The sequence below is a fragment of the Dasypus novemcinctus genome, chromosome 7 (assembly GCF_030445035.2).
Source record: "Dasypus novemcinctus isolate mDasNov1 chromosome 7, mDasNov1.1.hap2, whole genome shotgun sequence".
In the NCBI taxonomy this organism is placed as follows: domain Eukaryota; kingdom Metazoa; phylum Chordata; class Mammalia; order Cingulata; family Dasypodidae; genus Dasypus; species Dasypus novemcinctus.
In genome coordinates this window covers 69,616,058-69,632,463 of record NC_080679.1, presented here as the reverse complement: position 1 = coordinate 69,632,463, position 16,406 = coordinate 69,616,058, and the positions used below count along the sequence as shown (strand labels likewise).

The following is a 16,406-nucleotide window of genomic DNA, read 5'->3' as shown; positions in this document are numbered from 1 at the left end:
CTGAGATGTGCTGTGGAATCCATCCATCCTCATGTACAGAGCTCCCCACCCCCCAGCCCTTGTGTTCTGCTATCTTGAAACTCATGTTCTCATTCAAATATGTTAAACAGGTAACTTACTGGAGTTTTAAAACTCAATTATTTTATATTTGTAGTTAAATCTTTTAAAGCCATGTTGGAAGGTCATGGTAGTTTTAATTACTTGAGACATTCTTCAACTTTTTTTTTTTAAACCCATAAGATGGCTCAAAACTTAAGATCCAGGGTCATTATTTCCACTGACCAGCTGGTGAAAATTAACGTGTGCATCTGGTACGCAGGCTACAAGAAGCATCAGTTGAGGCCTACCCCTAACATCGGTAGAGCCCTGGGCAAGAGGACAAGTAGAAGTCCATATGCCATTTGTGTAAATATTTGAAATGTATAAATCAAGCTTGCAAGCTATAAAAGAAACTGTTTTTCTTTTCGAAAGGAAAGTCACTAACAAGTGTTTCCGGAGAAATCTTAATTTCATAGTTAATTAGGCCATGCTCCATCCTTTCACCTTGACAAATACTCCTTTTATCACAAGAACACACTTTGGAGCTCTGTGCTGGACTCATGGTGATGCAGAGAGAGCCAGCCCCGGCCCACTGCTTTTCCCACCTTTCTTCCAGCCTCAGGCTCTGTCCTGCCCTGCAGGGGCCTCCCACACACCAGCCCACACACCCACCACAGGAGCACCCTTCATGGCTAAAGAGGTGCACTGGTGAGTAGTATGCTCTTGGGTGGCTGAATCCAAGGAAAAGGCCTGTGCAACCTGGAATGAGCTTAGAGCCATATGGAGAGGGAATTCTAAGATCCAGGTCCTTAGCTTGATCTAGAAAACGGGGGTCATGGGCTCTGGGTGGGTAAGTTCCCACAGACTTCTCACCTCGAGAGGAGGCACGTGACTGGAAGAGGGCCATGTCAGTGTCCTCATAATAAAATTCAGCTGTTTATAGGTACTGTGAAATTTATTTCACGAACTACTTCTATAGCATGCCAATTGAAATTTATTAAAAATCCATAAGCAAAGAGGGAGTTTGAGACAGGGAGAACTGAGGAAGAAATTACTAACCTATAAATTAATATTAGTTATTAGGAAGAAACCAAGCCATCTCTGCTGTATACCACTATGCTATAGCATGAAGTAGTGATTGTCCCTTTCTTAAAAGTTAAGCTAGCTAGAAATTCCATCCCTAAGTATATACCCAAAAAAAATTGGAAACAGGAACTCAAGCTCAGCTGATGAATGGATGAACAAAATGTAGTATATACATACAATGGAGTCTTACTCAGCCTCAAAAAAAGAATGCTGTTCTAAGACATGCTACAGCATGGCTGAACCCTGAAGGCATGCTAACTGAAATGATCCAGACACAAATGAATAAATATTGTATGATCCATTTACATGAGACATCTAGACTAGGCAAATTCATAGAGACAGAAAGTAGCTTAGAGGTTACCAGGCAAGGGGGGAATTGGTAGTTATTGCTTAATGGGTCTTCAGTTTCTTCTTGCGATGATAGAAAAGTTCCAGAAATAGTGGTGATGGTTATACATTATTGTAAAGGTATTTAATGCCACTGAATTGTACACTGAAGAATAGCAAATTTTAAGTTATGTATATTTTGCTGCAATAAAGAGGGGGGAGGTTTGAAGTCACCTAATACTTTAAATCTACCTTTTGGTATAAAGTATTTTGAGACAGAGTTCATAAAATGGTTCGATTGAGCGACTTCAAGGTTAAGAAAATTGCCCATATGGAAGTTACAGAAATTGGCATTGTTGAAGAGAATGGGTGTCTTAACTGGAGGTTGCTTTTTCCAGGTGAATTACTGGAACTCTAACGTGAATGAAGTCCAGGGGGTTGTGATGGATCAGGAGGGAAAGGTGGTGCACCGGCTGTTTGGGAAGTGGCACGAAGGGCTCTACTGTGGCGTGGCCCCCTCTGCCAAGTGCATCTGGAGGCCAGGTGAGACTGGCTCAAGGGCCCCCCTCAGGAGGGCATGTGGGTGAGAGAGGGGGCGTGAATGTCAGATCACCCCCTGCATGATCTGATATTTTTTAATGTCTTTTTAATAGTGAGGTTAAAATAGATCCTTAAGTGTCTATCTGCAGATGAATGGATAAACAAAATGAGGTATAGCCGTACAATGGAATATATTACAACATGGGTGAATCTTAAAGACATGCTGAATGAAACAAGCCAGACACATGAGGACAAATATTGTATGACTCCACTAAAATGAAATATCTATAATTAACAAATTCACATGGACAGAAAGTAGATTAGAAGTTACCAGGGACTGAAGGAGGGTGGAATGGGAAGCTATTACTTAATAGGTACAGAGTTTCAGTTTGGGCCATGAAAAAGTTTGGAAATGGATGGTGGTGATAATAGCACAACATGAGTGTAATTGTACACTTAAAAATGATTAAATGGGAAACTTCATGTTATATACATTTACCATAATAAAAATTTTAAAAATAAGAACAATGTATATACTTAAAGGCAATATATTTAACATAAAGCCCCAATATTTGATATTTGAGAGGAAGGAGATGTAAAACTGAGGCCAAATCTCTAACCACATGTTAGAGATTTAATTTCATGTAAAATCATGCTAAATGTAATGCCTTCGTTTCAAAAGGTAGGTATATTTATTAAACAATTTAGATAATTGACATAAATAAACTTAAATCCTTATGTAACTTATTTATTCTCTGTTTTAATAAAACAAAGGAAAACCTGTGAACATCTATAATCCACAAATTCAGTAACTCACCAGAATAAGTCATCTTTTCACTTGAGCAGCAAAAAACTGCAATATGCTGACATTTATTACAAGATATCAAAAGAGTTTGGGTAATATGCCAGCATATAATTGATTATCAAGTATGAATGAACAGGACTCCACATGACACGTTATTTTCATTGGAATTTTGTCTGTTAATCCCTAACTTTAAAATTAGTTGTTGATTTCTTCCAAAGAGACATCAATGAGCATTTAAATTCCCTGCTAGTAGAGTGGGTCATTCAATCATTTAGCAACTATTTATGTGTACTGACTATGCATCAGGCTTTGTTCTAGAAGCTTGGCATACATCCTACCTTCAAGGAGTTTAGTTAAAAAGTACCAGTAAATATTTAGTTCCCAAGCTTTTCTTTTCTAAAAAGAAATAAATGTTTATGGTAAAATCATGTTCGTAGTTAATCAGCCCTGCATTTAGTAAACCAATTGAATTTTTTTCCTTTATTTTTAAAGGAGCTTTAGTTTACATAAATGTTAAATCAAAAATATAGGAGATACCCTCCCATACACCATACCCCCACACCTCCCACTAATTGAACTTTTTGAAAGAAAAATTATGGTATAGTTTAGCCAATGAAGACTACCATGGATGTGAAGTTTTATTTCAAAAACTGGATTTTATTATTAAATATGTGAAAATGTAAAATGTTCTGATAATCAACATAAAAATCTCCACCTAAGAAAATATAACCAACTAAGTTCAGTTGAAAAAATTCAATAATCTAGTGTTTATAACTATATGTATTTGATAATAGTATGGGTATCAATGAAGCGCAGGGGCGAGCCAGCTCTGCAAGGTACCTGTAAGCCTGTTCCCCTCTCAGCAGTTGTACATTGGCCTCCTTCTAGGGTCCATGCCAACCAACCATGAGCTCTACTACGGCTTCACGAGATTTGCTATTGAACTCAATGAGTTAGATCCTGTGCTAAAAGATCTCCTTCCACCAACAGATGCACGATTCCGACCAGATCAGAGGTAAAGATGGGGGTGATGTGGATGTATTGCAGGATCATGGCATGGCATAACAGAAGTCATTGAGACTTATCTTCTCTACCATCATTTATTCATGCATTCTTTCCCTTATTTATTTAGCAGTTTTGAGGCCCTATTCTAGGTAAAGCAGCATTGATAGGGTAATCTTAATGGAAAATTACCTCAACTGAAAACAGTTTGCCACAGAAGATAACACAGAAGTTTTTTAACAAGAAGCTTTATCTCCCCCCAAAATATTACCAAGGGTCTGCAAATTCATGAACTGTCTCTCCAGTAAATACAATATTGCTCCTCCCCCAGTGTTTTTTATCTTCTGCTCTGTAACATCAGGTGTCTTAAACTAAATAAAAGTTTTAAAGTGCCAGGGGCACATAAAAGTGCTTTGAATAAAAGTCTGGAACTTGCCTAACATTATTTTGATCCCACAGGATATAAGATGTATTCAAAATATAGTACCTTTAATACCTTGAGGTTATTATTTTTTATTATTCTTATATAGTTCTGCACTGATATCCTTTTTAAAATATATTTTTAATTTCTTTCTAAAAGATACGTAGATCACACAAAATGCTACATTAAAAGATAAAGGAGGTTCCCATATGCCGTACTCCCCACACCCCCCACTTTTCCCACACCATCAACTTCTTTCATTACTGTGATACATTCGTTGCATTTGATGAATACATTTTGGAGCACTGCTACACAGCATGGATGCAGTATGATATCGTACATTTCCATTCCTAATGAATTAATTTTACTCTTTCCTAAAATTCTATTTGCCATGTAAATTCCATTTAAGATCAGTTTTCTGTTTCCAGTGTATTAATGGTTTTGTCCTCTGCCAAAATGTTTTCAGTGTTCAATGTTCTATTATTCAGTTCTCTTACATTTTCCTGCTCTTTAGAACATGCACTCTCACTGACATTTAAATTTATCAACCAACTTCCTGTATAATGTGTTTTTATTATTTCGCTATTCTTTGCTGTCATTTTGAAATTTTAATATTTGCCAATCACCATTTGGTGATTTTTTTTTTCAGTTTTTGAAAAAGAAATCTTTTTCTTTTCAGTTTTATTTCAATATTCTTTTCCTGAACTTCCTTTGCTATTCATTTCTTACTCTTTGGCCTTTTGTAATTTTCCCCAACTGTTACCTTTTCTTTTTTTAAATCCGTCTTATTCTCTCCAATAAACAGCAAAGCTCCTTCTCTTTCAATCTATTCTAAAAGTAGATGAAAGAAAACTGTACTTTCAGGGATCATTTCTTCTTTTTTTTGTCTTTTTGTAGTTGGCAAAACAATTTTTAAAAATTTTTTAAAAGATGCTCAGTTTAAATAAATGTTACAAAAAAATGTAGGGAATTCCCATATGTCACACTCCCTACCCCTCTCAAACCACTTTCCCACATTAACAACATCCTTCATTAGTGTAGTACATTTGTTACAAATGATGAACACATTGGAGCATTGCCACTAAGTGTGGATTATAGTTTACATTGTAGTTTAAACTCTCTCTCGTACAATTTTTTAAGTTATGACAAGATATACAGCGGCCTGTATCTGCCATTGTAACGTCATTCAGGACAATTTCAGTGTCCCAGAAATGCCCCCATATTACACCTATTTTTCCCTCTCCCTCCCCTCAGAACCTCCGGAGGCCACTGCCTCCACGTCAATGCAGAGATCATTTCTATTGTTTGTTACTAGAGAAGGTTCTCTGAACGTGTAGCACGCCGGAAGTCACAGGGGGGAGGTGCAGTGTTCTTTCCTGTGAAGCCAGCTCTTGGTGTTGCAACTGCCATTTGCGATTGATGATCTTTAAAAGGAAAAATAAAACGCTCAAAGTAGGTGAAGGAAGCCAGTGACTGTCTTCCATTATATGGCCTTTAACAAGTGCTTTTTTGTAACATAAGGAATACAACGCGTGACTTCTGGTTCTAGCCCTGGACTCCAGCCATCCTGGACTCTCAGCTGTAGAGCCCCATGTGGCACTGACAAGGCTTCAAGGACCAAGCCTCTCTATCCTGTCCTTAGTCTGCTCTCCCAGTAATTCATCCCACTCCCATAGGAGGCAGGGAACTCGTGAACTGATGGACAACAGAGGCTGCACAAATCAGCAGAGTTACTACCCACTGCAGGGCACTCATAGCAACCCGGATGTAATTTTGTGCAAATGAGATTTTTGCCCCCCAGAAAAAAGGATAAGATATTAAAAGATTAACTGCTCTCTCCTTAGGTTTTTGGAAGAAGGAAATTTAGAAGCTGCGGCAGCAGAGAAGCAAAGGGTCGAGGAACTCCAGAGGTCTCGAAGACGATACATGGAAGAAAACAACCTTGAACATATACCAAAATTTTTTAAGTAAGCCACTTCACCCCCATAGCCAAGTTCATGTTGCCTTGAACAATGGGAATCTCTAGTTGAAAAGAAAAAGAAAAACTGGAGATAGTTTAGTGTCCAGAAAACTTAAAGGTAGAAACTTTCTTAGTGTTATGACTGATTTTGGTAACTGCTTTTGGCAAATGGTAGTAGTGAAAAGTTAGTAACATAAACATAAATTTTCCAGCATAGCTCTTATCTGGGCAGCACAAGAGAGTGAGGGTCTTGCCCGGAATACTCTGTGCTCCAGCTGCACCGTTAGAATGAAGGAAACTTGTTTCCACTCCCTCACCAAAGACCCACTGGGCCCCACTGCCCACCATGCCCTCCGGCTTGGTTAGTAGTTATTTTATGTTGCTTCACACAGCTTGTGTCTGATGAGAGTTGGTCTCACTGTGGTGTGATAATGGGCGTTTATTATAGGATTATATATATATATACACACAAATTAATCTGTAGTTTCCAAATCCATCTGTTGCCCTCCAGAGCCAGAAGATAAGTTGAGAATAACCTCCATCCTTTATCGTTGCCGTTTCCCGACAGCCCTGGGGTGGAAGTGCAGCCTCACCCTTCAGATGTCTAAAGTGCTCTCTTTGGACATTGCCCCTGCAGAGGCTCTTACAGCCACTGGTGTTGTCTCCTTTTCTCCACAAGTGAAGCTCTTAGAACAACAAAATGAGTTCATTTCTGGTCAAAAATATTAAAATCATCAATAAGGAGATAGGATACTGCTTAAAAAATACTGCTTACAAATGTACATGTCTTATCTACAGAAGGGAGTCCAGTCCAGGTCACCTTGATGTGATTTGTATCTAATGTTGATTTTTATATTTTCACAGAAAAGTTATTGATGCCAATCAAAGAGAAGCCTGGGTCTCTAACGACACCTACTGGGAGCTGCGAAAGGACCCTGGGTTTAGTAAAGTAGACAGTCCTGTTCTTTGGTAAACTGGGAATATAGAACTAGCCAACATATCACACTCTGAATGAATAAATAACTATGCACAATTATGTTTCTTATAGCTAAGCGTGGTTTGTGGGTCGACTGGAAACCTACCATTTGCTTTTCTATTCATCTTTATAATGGTCTTTCAGAAGTGCATTAGACAAGACCCCTAACCACTTTTGGATCCTTTCTGTTTTGCTGCAACCATATTCCTTAAAAACATCCACACCTTCCTCGAAAAGAAGAATAAAAGGAGCAGAATATAAAATCCAAAGTCTGAAGAATTTGTAAAGAAAAACTGGTGCTTAGAGCTGTTAAAGAGAGTTCAGAGCAACGTGACATAGAAACCATGGGCTTGGTCCTTTGTCTGGAGACGCCATCACTCTTTCACAGGAGTCCCTGGGCCACAGCAGTGGGTCAGTTCAGACTTCAAGTGTGTCCGTTTGATGTGGTATGCCTGTGCCGGCCTTGTCAGAGAAGACGCGATGTTTCTCAGAACCTGTTCTGTCTGTACGCCATTGTTCATGCCTTAAGAAATGCAAAGGTGTACAATAAATCATTTTTTAAATGTGTGCTCATAGGTTTATGTGAAGGACGGTTCTTTTGAATTATGGCATGATTCGCTTTCTGGAATCAGAACAATTATGAGGCTAACTTAAATGGATTTTTTTAAAAGTAAACAACACGTGCTTTACTTTGATAAGTTGGTTGCTATATCGTATACCTAAAAGGCGAAAAGGTGTGACTAAAGAGATCTCTGTATTCATGTTGCTTGTTAAGTTCTTGTCCTGCGTCGAGATAATAAACCATCCCTCTTCGACGTAACCTCACAGTGTGCCCTGTTATTTGGCAAAATCTGTATTTAATTTGAACACTTGGCATCAGTGTTAAAACCTCAGAAGGAAATCATGAAAAGCATATGGAATTCCTGTGTGGGCTCAGAACTGTTTTTGTGTGAAGCACAGTGTAACCCACATCTCTCTCCCATGCCCAAACGTGCCTGACTTGGTGGCACTAGTCGCGTTCCACTGGGAACATAAGCAAGAATGCTAGGAGCTTATTTGTGTTGTTTAAGTGGGTTCTATGCAAAACCATATTTCATATTTTCATCAAATGATTCTGTATGATACATGGCCACATAGTAAACGTTTACCTTGCTATATTGGCAGAGACAGAAAACTTAAGCTATATATTTACCATCCCAAGAAAGTGGGGCAGAAATGTGTTTTCCATACTTGAGCATTTGTTTTTTCCTCCACTAATATACACAGGCTTTTGTAGGTACCTTGCATCAGTATCCCTAAGTTTCTGCACGTAGATGACTATAAAAATGCCTGTATTAAAATAAAAATCTCTTTAGAGGTTTCCTAGAGAATTATAAAATTACATATATTTTATTCTTAGTTAGATTTTTATTCTTGAATTCTTACTATCAGACTTTGTTATGTTGAATTCTGATGATAAGGCTACTGACATTTTACGTTTTATGAGGTGTTGATTTTAATGTTATCTCTCCTTTGCAAAGCATTCCTAATAATGGTGAATACACTGTAAAAGAAAAAACTGCTGATGACATAAGGGAAACTCTAGCTTCACTAAGTGAAGCAATATTTTATTTATTCTAAAATCCATCCCTCCTTTCATCTGAGACCATATGTGTTGCTTTATACTGGAATTTCCTCCTATAGTAAATTCCCTAATCCAAGTGCTGTGCTTAAGCAACACCCTTCCTATACTTCACAATTCCTTTCATTTCCATTTAAATCTCTAGGTGGCTTGTCCCATGGTAGTAAAACTTTTCCCTTGTTAATTGAATTTTTTCTGCCCATTCGCCTTAACATCTTTTCATCCTTATCCTGAGATACATGCCTTTAATTTTCATTAGAATCTAGGTAGAATCTTACTGACTTTCTTATAGTAGTCTCTTCTCCATGGGAGGTAAAGCTTTAAATACTAGTTAAGGAGGTTCCTGTCTGTACTTACTAATACTTCCCTGAACATCCTCGAAATATTTAGCTTAAATGTAAGGAAAGGATTCTGCAAAGTAAAGGTATTACAGGTAGAGAAGTAGGAAGATGCGCATCAGGTGACTGATGGGTATAATGTAAGTCTGGGAGCTGGGAGAGGACCCAGGGCCCATCAGGGAAGCAAGCTCTGTACTTAACTTTGGGGTCATAATCGAAAAAAAGATAAATATTAGAAAGGACCTTTCTAGATTATACAAATTAGGCAGGTGAATGCTGTAAGGGCTAACCTAAAATCTGATTAGATTTAAAGATAAGAATGAGAAAAAAAAAGTACAAGTAATTAAAATCACCTCACTTTATAATATTCAATATTTAGACTGTCTTTCAAGATTCAGACTTCCATTTCAAATGATCAATGACATTTTAGACAATACTCCTATAATACCCAATTCACTCTTCCATTAGATACTCTCATGATGGTGCAATGGCCTCATCTTCACCCCATTTCTTTTTTTCCTGCTTCCTTTTTTTTTGGCGGTACTGGGATTGAACTCCAGACCTCACACATATGAAGCAGGTGCTCAGCCACTGAGCTCCACCTGTTCCCTATCCCATTTCTTTTAATGCATTATTGGCATGGCAATTTATAGAATTGGGGGACTTACTGTGTTTGAAGTTTTTATCTGCATAATATTTAGGCTTTTGAGACTAAGTTTACACAGCAAAAGGGTAGTATAAATAGTAGATCGGTCTGTTTATAAAACCTGATTTATTAGAACTTTTTATCCTTTTCATTTTAGGGGCTCTTATTTTTTTCCCTTATCCTAGGATAGAGTAGAACTTAATATGTCTTTATAATTCCCTTGGGATTTACTCATAAGCTCCATCATCTCATGTGAGCTGGTCATTAAGGAAAGCAGTAATAAATGACAGTGATCCTGTGGATGTGGTTAGAGCACATCAGTGGTGCAGCCAGCATGCATGGAGGCAGACCAGAAACTCATTATTTTCATTCTTTGTGCTGCCACCCAGGGTGCAAATTTACTCTCAGATTTTGCTGCTGTTTTCATGCTTTTTTAAATTAAGTAATTATTTTTCATGGATTATTTTTAAATACCCCATCCATTCCAGGGAATTCTAATAATGAACTTCATTTGCGGTATCTTTGAATGGTACGTATCAATTAATATGTAACATAAAAAACTTAAATGTTATTTTCTTGATTGAGAGAAACCAATGAATTTTCAATACAAAGGATGCCAGGTTGTGGGTTTTCCAAGCCTTTTGCTTCTCTCGATTATTTTGGCTCCATACCTTTTAGCTCTTAAACTGCCCAGTCACTAGATCCTGCCCGCAGAGTAGTGGTGGGGGAAGTCAAAGAGGAAACCCTGATAAAACTGTTTGGCTTAGTACTGATTACGCTGTGGCTGGAAAAGAGTTTAAAATCATAATCTAAAGTACATTTTTGTTCTTATGAATTTTAATTAGCCATCTTGTCTAATCTCATTCTCTGTCATGCTAAATAATGAAGTGTTTGTGGGAGCAGAGCTCCTCACACAACAGGGGGTGTGACAAATGTTTCTGCACTTGGCATGAGTCAGTATATTATGAATGTGGCACAGTAAATAAAGGGTGTGTACAAAATATTAGTTGATTTCTATGGGAGCCATTATGTTCAGGATATATAAAATATATCCAGTTAAACAATTATGAATCTATTTCATGCTCTAGAAATGTTCTTTTGAAGGAAAGATGGGAAAAAGTGTAATTGGAGCTAGGATCAGTGTGATTTTTTTTAAAAACTTCCCAGTCATTTAGAAGTACAGCTTATCAAAACTAGAATTAGATCTTAATCTTTTCATTGAATTTCTTTTATAAAATCAATAAGTTTAAACAGTACATTGCATCAATCATTCTGTTAAACTGGCCCTGACTTTGTTTAACTTTTACTGCGTAATTGTAAGAGCATACATTCATTTCTGAGTTCTTAGACCTTTTTTAGCAGCCTTCACCATTAGAGAAAAACATTGGTTAAGAAAGGTTTAGCTTCAGTTCTTTTAAGGCAAGTTCTAAAGAAGAATGAATGCCTTTAAAATGCTGTGATGAAGCATCATGCCCCACTTCTTAAGCAAATGAAACCTGTGGTATTAAGTTGCCGCTGCAGTTGACTGAGGTGGCAAAGAGATTACCTGCCAGTGCTATGCATCCTTTTCTTTTCCAGAACCAGTGATCTGACTTGATTCTTTTTCTCCAACCTCCCGGTTCTAACATTATGCCGGGTAGGGATACACACATCTATGCTTTTCACTGTCATTAATTGTTTATAAAACCCACAGTATTTGTGCAGTACACAGTGGTAGAGTGATGGCAATATTGGAACCACAGCACTTAGCCTCCTGTGAAACACTGTTAAATTTTCAAGAATTAAAAATTTCTCCATAATTACATATTATTTGTGACCTTGATAACTCCAGATTGGTGGGGAGAAAACAAAATGAGAATGCAAATTGGGTTTTCTAGTAATACCTTTCTTTCTGAATATTTATAAGTTAGGGCAACAATGGAGAGAAGGATATTGAGGTTTCAGGAAACAAGGTTTAATCCTGTTTGAGTTCTACCTATTTCTTCTCGCAGTTTTTAGTTAATAGGGTAAGCAACTGAACTTCTTAATACTGTTAAGGAGAAAGTAACACAAAGCTATCCCTTCTCCACCCCTCCCCCTTTAATCCTTTGTATATTTCCTCATCCACTTTCTTTAGGAAGTAAAGAGATTGCTAGAAATTTTTTTTCAGTCATTTCATGCTTTTCCCGAGTTTATGGAGGTATATTTGACATAGAAAAAATTGCACATATTGTAAGTGTACTGTTTGACACAGTTGATGCATGTGTACCCCCATGACACCATCAGCACAATCACAATGGTGAACATAAATGTCACCCCCAAAGTTTCCTCCTGCCTCCCCTCATTCCCCACCCCTGGGCAATGATTGGCCTGCTTTTATTATTATACATTAGTTATTTTTTCAAGTCCGCATATTTTGTTGCCTTTATTGCATATGGGGTTTTTTCTAGAAAGCCGTGTATATGGGTAGATGGTGTGCCTGCAAACTCCTCCCACACCACTCCCCTGATGAATTTCCAGCCTTAGGAAGTCCAAAATAATTGCATAACACTGAACTTGGCGACAGTGCCAAGGAAGCCCTGAGAAATGTTTCTTGCTTGTCTGTAATGAAAAAAATCACTGACGAAGCCGTGGGGATCCAGAAAGACTGCTCTTGAAATGATGCCCCTTTGACGGTGTTTATCAGGGAAGGAGCCTCTACTGAGCTGTTACAGTCCACCTCTGTGTCACAAACATTTTAAACTTCCCATGTTCAGGAAGGCTGCTTTCCCATAGCTTACCAAGTCCTCATTCTCCATCTGGAAACAAAATAGCTAACAAATGGAAATGGAGTGTCCTGAGTCCAATGGACTTCCCACTGTTGACAACTGTGCAAGTTGAAAGTTTATTCCTTTTATCCTAACCCCAAAAACCTGTTCCTCAAAAGTCGAAACTTTCAAGAGATTATCAAATACAGTGTGGCTGACATAAAAGGTAACGAAGAGAAAGGCAAGAATGAATAAAAAATAAACATGGGTATCTGGGAAAGAAAAGAAGTAGGTTCTCAGTGGGAAGGGGGTGTCATGCCCCTGGGACTTATGGATGGACCCCAGGTGGATCCACAGGTGTCATCTTGGCTATCGGTTCGCAGCAGTTTCTGATTGAGGAGGTCTAGGTTGTGGACCGAATCCACATTTTAACAAGGACCCTCTGCCCCATGAACTTTGAGGCAGAGCAGAATCCTGGTGACTGAGTATGTGCCTAAACGCCCACTCAAGCCAACCTCAGGTGTTGTTTGAATGATACTCAGGTGGTAAGAAAGGCTAGATGAAGAACCAAAAGCGAATTAGAGCTCCATGACCTGTGAGCTCTAATTAGCTTTTGATTCTTCAGCTAGCCTTTCTTATCACCTGAGTATCATTGGTTCTTATAATTGTCCCCCCATCTCTCCATGCCCCCTGCCCCACCTTCCATTCCCTCTTGGAACTTGGCTGCATCTGCAAACTGCAAGGAGAGTTTTAAGTCAGCTGGTGGTATCCTGGCTGGGAGGGAAGCCTGCAGGGAAATTCTGTGGCAAAGCACACACATGATCACCTGATTCATGACTTCGTAGTGAGGTACAGCAACAAATCCTTTATCCAAGTCGGCTCCCTGAAAATCATTTTTTAAATAAAAACACTGTGAAATTGCTGTGCTTATTATTAAAGATGTAAAGGCAGTAGTCCATGTACTATTAGTTTGCATATGATCATTTTGAGATAGAAAAAATAAATTTTAGGCAACTTTTTTTTTACAGAAAAGCAACTTGTAGTTAAATTTCCTAATGAAAGATTACTTGCTGAAAAAAAAGTCTAATCTGCGCCACCTCAAAATAAGAATTGTGCCTCTTCAATGAATGTTGTATACAAGAATGTTACATTTGTAAGAGCACAGGAAAAATAAATTTTAAATAAATTATATAAAGGGATTTGAGTTTTTGTGTGTATGGTACATCCTGAGGAGCTTTCCACAAAATTAGTAAATATTTTTATTTCCAGCAGGAGAATCAAACAGGATAAAAAGATCAGGTGCTGCTTCTAACTACATTTCTAGCTCTTTTTCATATAGCTATAGTAATCATATATTGAAATCAAATACTACAACACAGGACCTTATTTTGGAACTTATTTACATGAAAAGACTTAAAAAACTGGCTTCAGTTTTCCACTTCTTCCTAAGGGATGGGAGGAAAGCTGTTAGCCATACATTTAAAGACTGCATGGACGTCAGGGCCTCTCAGGTCAGAGTTTTTCCCGTCCCTGGCCATTCAGGAAAAGTCCTAGAGATTAATTACACTTACCCCATAGTTCTCCCTTCGGAAAGAGTTTTCATGGGCAGTACTTTCTATCGTTTCTTGTGAAAGTACTTGACCTCCAAGTCTCTAACTTAAAAAGGTGTAGTGGGAGTGTCAAAGAAAGCAATCTACTAGACTTCGAGTCACTAGAATTGAGAAACTGGTTTCTTCTAAAACAAACACCAGTAGTCGACCTATTTCCATGCTGTTGGAATGTGTTATGTGTATGTATGTCCTGGGGCCTTTCAGCAGCCTGGTCCACTGTGGTCCATTTATGGGGGCATGCAGGGCCTCATCCTGACACTAATCACTAGAAATGTGAGGGCCTTGTAACGTCACTTCCTGCAGGTAGTGTTGAGGTGGGTGATGAGAGCACAAGGAAGTGTTGTTTCCCTGAGTCCTTCTCTGTATATACACCAGAGGTTCTTAACTTGGAGGAAGGGAAGGAAGATAAGAGAGAGACTGAGTTAAGAACTTGAAATGCCAAAGAAATGCTCCCCTCCCCCCCTTTGTGGCATGTAGTAAAGTAACTGGGACGCAAATTAAAAATAAATAGCAGGAAGCAGATGCGGCTCGAGCGGTTGAGTGCCTGCCTCCCACATGGGAGATCCTGAGTTCAGTTTCCAGTGCCTCCTGAAAAGAAAAAAGAGAAGCAGAACAAATGAAAAAACCAACGCAGGGAAGCCAATGTGGCTCAGTGGTTGAGCACCGGCTTCCCACACATGAGGTCCTGGGTTTAATTCCCAGCTCCCAGTACCTCAAGGTAGATAGGTATATGATAGATAGATAGATAGATAGATAGATAGATAGATAGATAGATAGATAGATAGATAGATAGATAGATAGATAGATAGATGATAGATAGATAGATAGCAGACTTCTGGGGAAGATGGCAGACTAGAAAGACAGGAATGAAGACAGGAAAAAATGCCCTGGAAAAAAATCTAGGGTTTAGGACACCAGGGAAGGCTGGACACAGCTGCTGACATCCTCCCCCACCCTATAAACACTTTTGAATTCTCAGACCTTGAGAGCCAGCAGTACAGATAAAGGGGCCCCAGGGACCCACCTCCCCAGGAGAGGGAAGAGAGAAGGACACAGCCTCTGTGGAGGATTGTTTGGCTGTTCATAAGGAAGTTGAATATAGATTTGCTACATAACCTTGCAATACCACTACTGGGTATATACCCAGAAGAACTGAGAGCAGTGACACAGACATCTGCACACCAACATTCATGGCGACATTATTCATGATTGCCAAAAGATGAAAACAACCCAGGTATCCTTCAGCAGATGAATGGATAAACAAATTGCCTATTCACACGATGGAATACTATGCAACTGTAAGAAGAAATGAAGTCATAAAACATGACAACATGGATGAACCTGGAGAACGTTATGTTGAGTGAAGCAATCCAGACACAAAAGGACAAATACTGCATGACTGTGCTACTATGAACTTAATATATTGTGTAATCTCATGGAATTAATAACTTGAATATGGGTCAATAGAAAACAGAATGAGATTAGAGAATGGAAACCTCGGGGTTAACCTGTACAGAATTGGTGAAAAGGATAGGTGTTTGGAAATGAATAAAAGCTAAAAAATGTAACATGGGAATGTCCAGTGTAGTAATACCACATGTGAAATATGAATATGAGTAAAATTGCATATATAAGACTATTTTTCTTTGAAACTGAATTAATATGTTAATACTACAAGATGTTAACATTAGACACAAAAAATTATGCTAAGTAAAAGAAACTAGACACAAAGTATTCAATATATAGTCTATGATTCCATTTATATAAAATGTGAATATAAATCAGTTTATAAAGATTATGTAAAGCTAGGGAAGGATAGAGGAATTGAGAGGTTACAGCTAAGAGGTGTGGGGTTTTCTTTATGGAGTAATGAAATTGTGCTGAAATCTTTAGTGGTGATGAATGCACAACATTGCAATTATACTAAAAGCCATTGATTATATACTTCAAATAGATCATATGGTATGTGAATATATCTCAATCAAACTGCTTAAAAATAAATAAATAAATGCGCAAGAAGAGCCAGAAATACCAACCTGTGTATGGCATTGGAAGCATAGAGATTGAGAAGTGAAGAATTTTCTTGTTTGTTTTTTTGTTTGTCTGGTTTTTGTTTATTATTATATTATTGAAATAATGAATCACTTCTCAGCCTTTTGGCTAAGATCAAGTGTAGTATTATTGAAATAATGAAAATGCTCTAATAATGAAGTGATGAATGCACAACTCCCTGTGATTATACCAAATATCATTGATTGTACACTTTGGATGAATTGTATGCTTTCTTAATATGTAGCAATAAATTTGAT

General features: G+C 38.1%; 1 protein-coding gene and 2 pseudogenes across 6 annotated transcripts in view; all 3 read left to right on the top strand.

The window, feature by feature from the left end:
- The window catches only part of OSBPL6 (oxysterol binding protein like 6), a 236,892-nt gene extending 228,916 nt beyond the window's left edge, over positions 1-7,976 (top strand). For all 6 annotated transcript variants that reach the window (XM_058300587.1, XM_058300586.1, XM_058300583.1 and 3 more), the window contains 4 exons: positions 1,851-1,995; positions 3,686-3,812; positions 6,065-6,187; positions 7,045-7,976. In XM_058300587.1, coding sequence (XP_058156570.1) covers positions 1,851-1,995; positions 3,686-3,812; positions 6,065-6,187; positions 7,045-7,153 — 504 coding nt within the window. In that variant the 3' untranslated portion in view covers positions 7,154-7,976. The remainder of the gene's footprint in view (positions 1-1,850; positions 1,996-3,685; positions 3,813-6,064; positions 6,188-7,044) is intronic.
- On the top strand, positions 5,490-5,674 carry LOC111760099 (small nucleolar RNA U3; annotated as a pseudogene).
- An 8,261-nt stretch (positions 7,977-16,237) lies between the features above and the next one.
- On the top strand, positions 16,238-16,383 carry LOC111760097 (U2 spliceosomal RNA; annotated as a pseudogene).
- Positions 16,384-16,406: the final 23 nt, after the last annotated feature.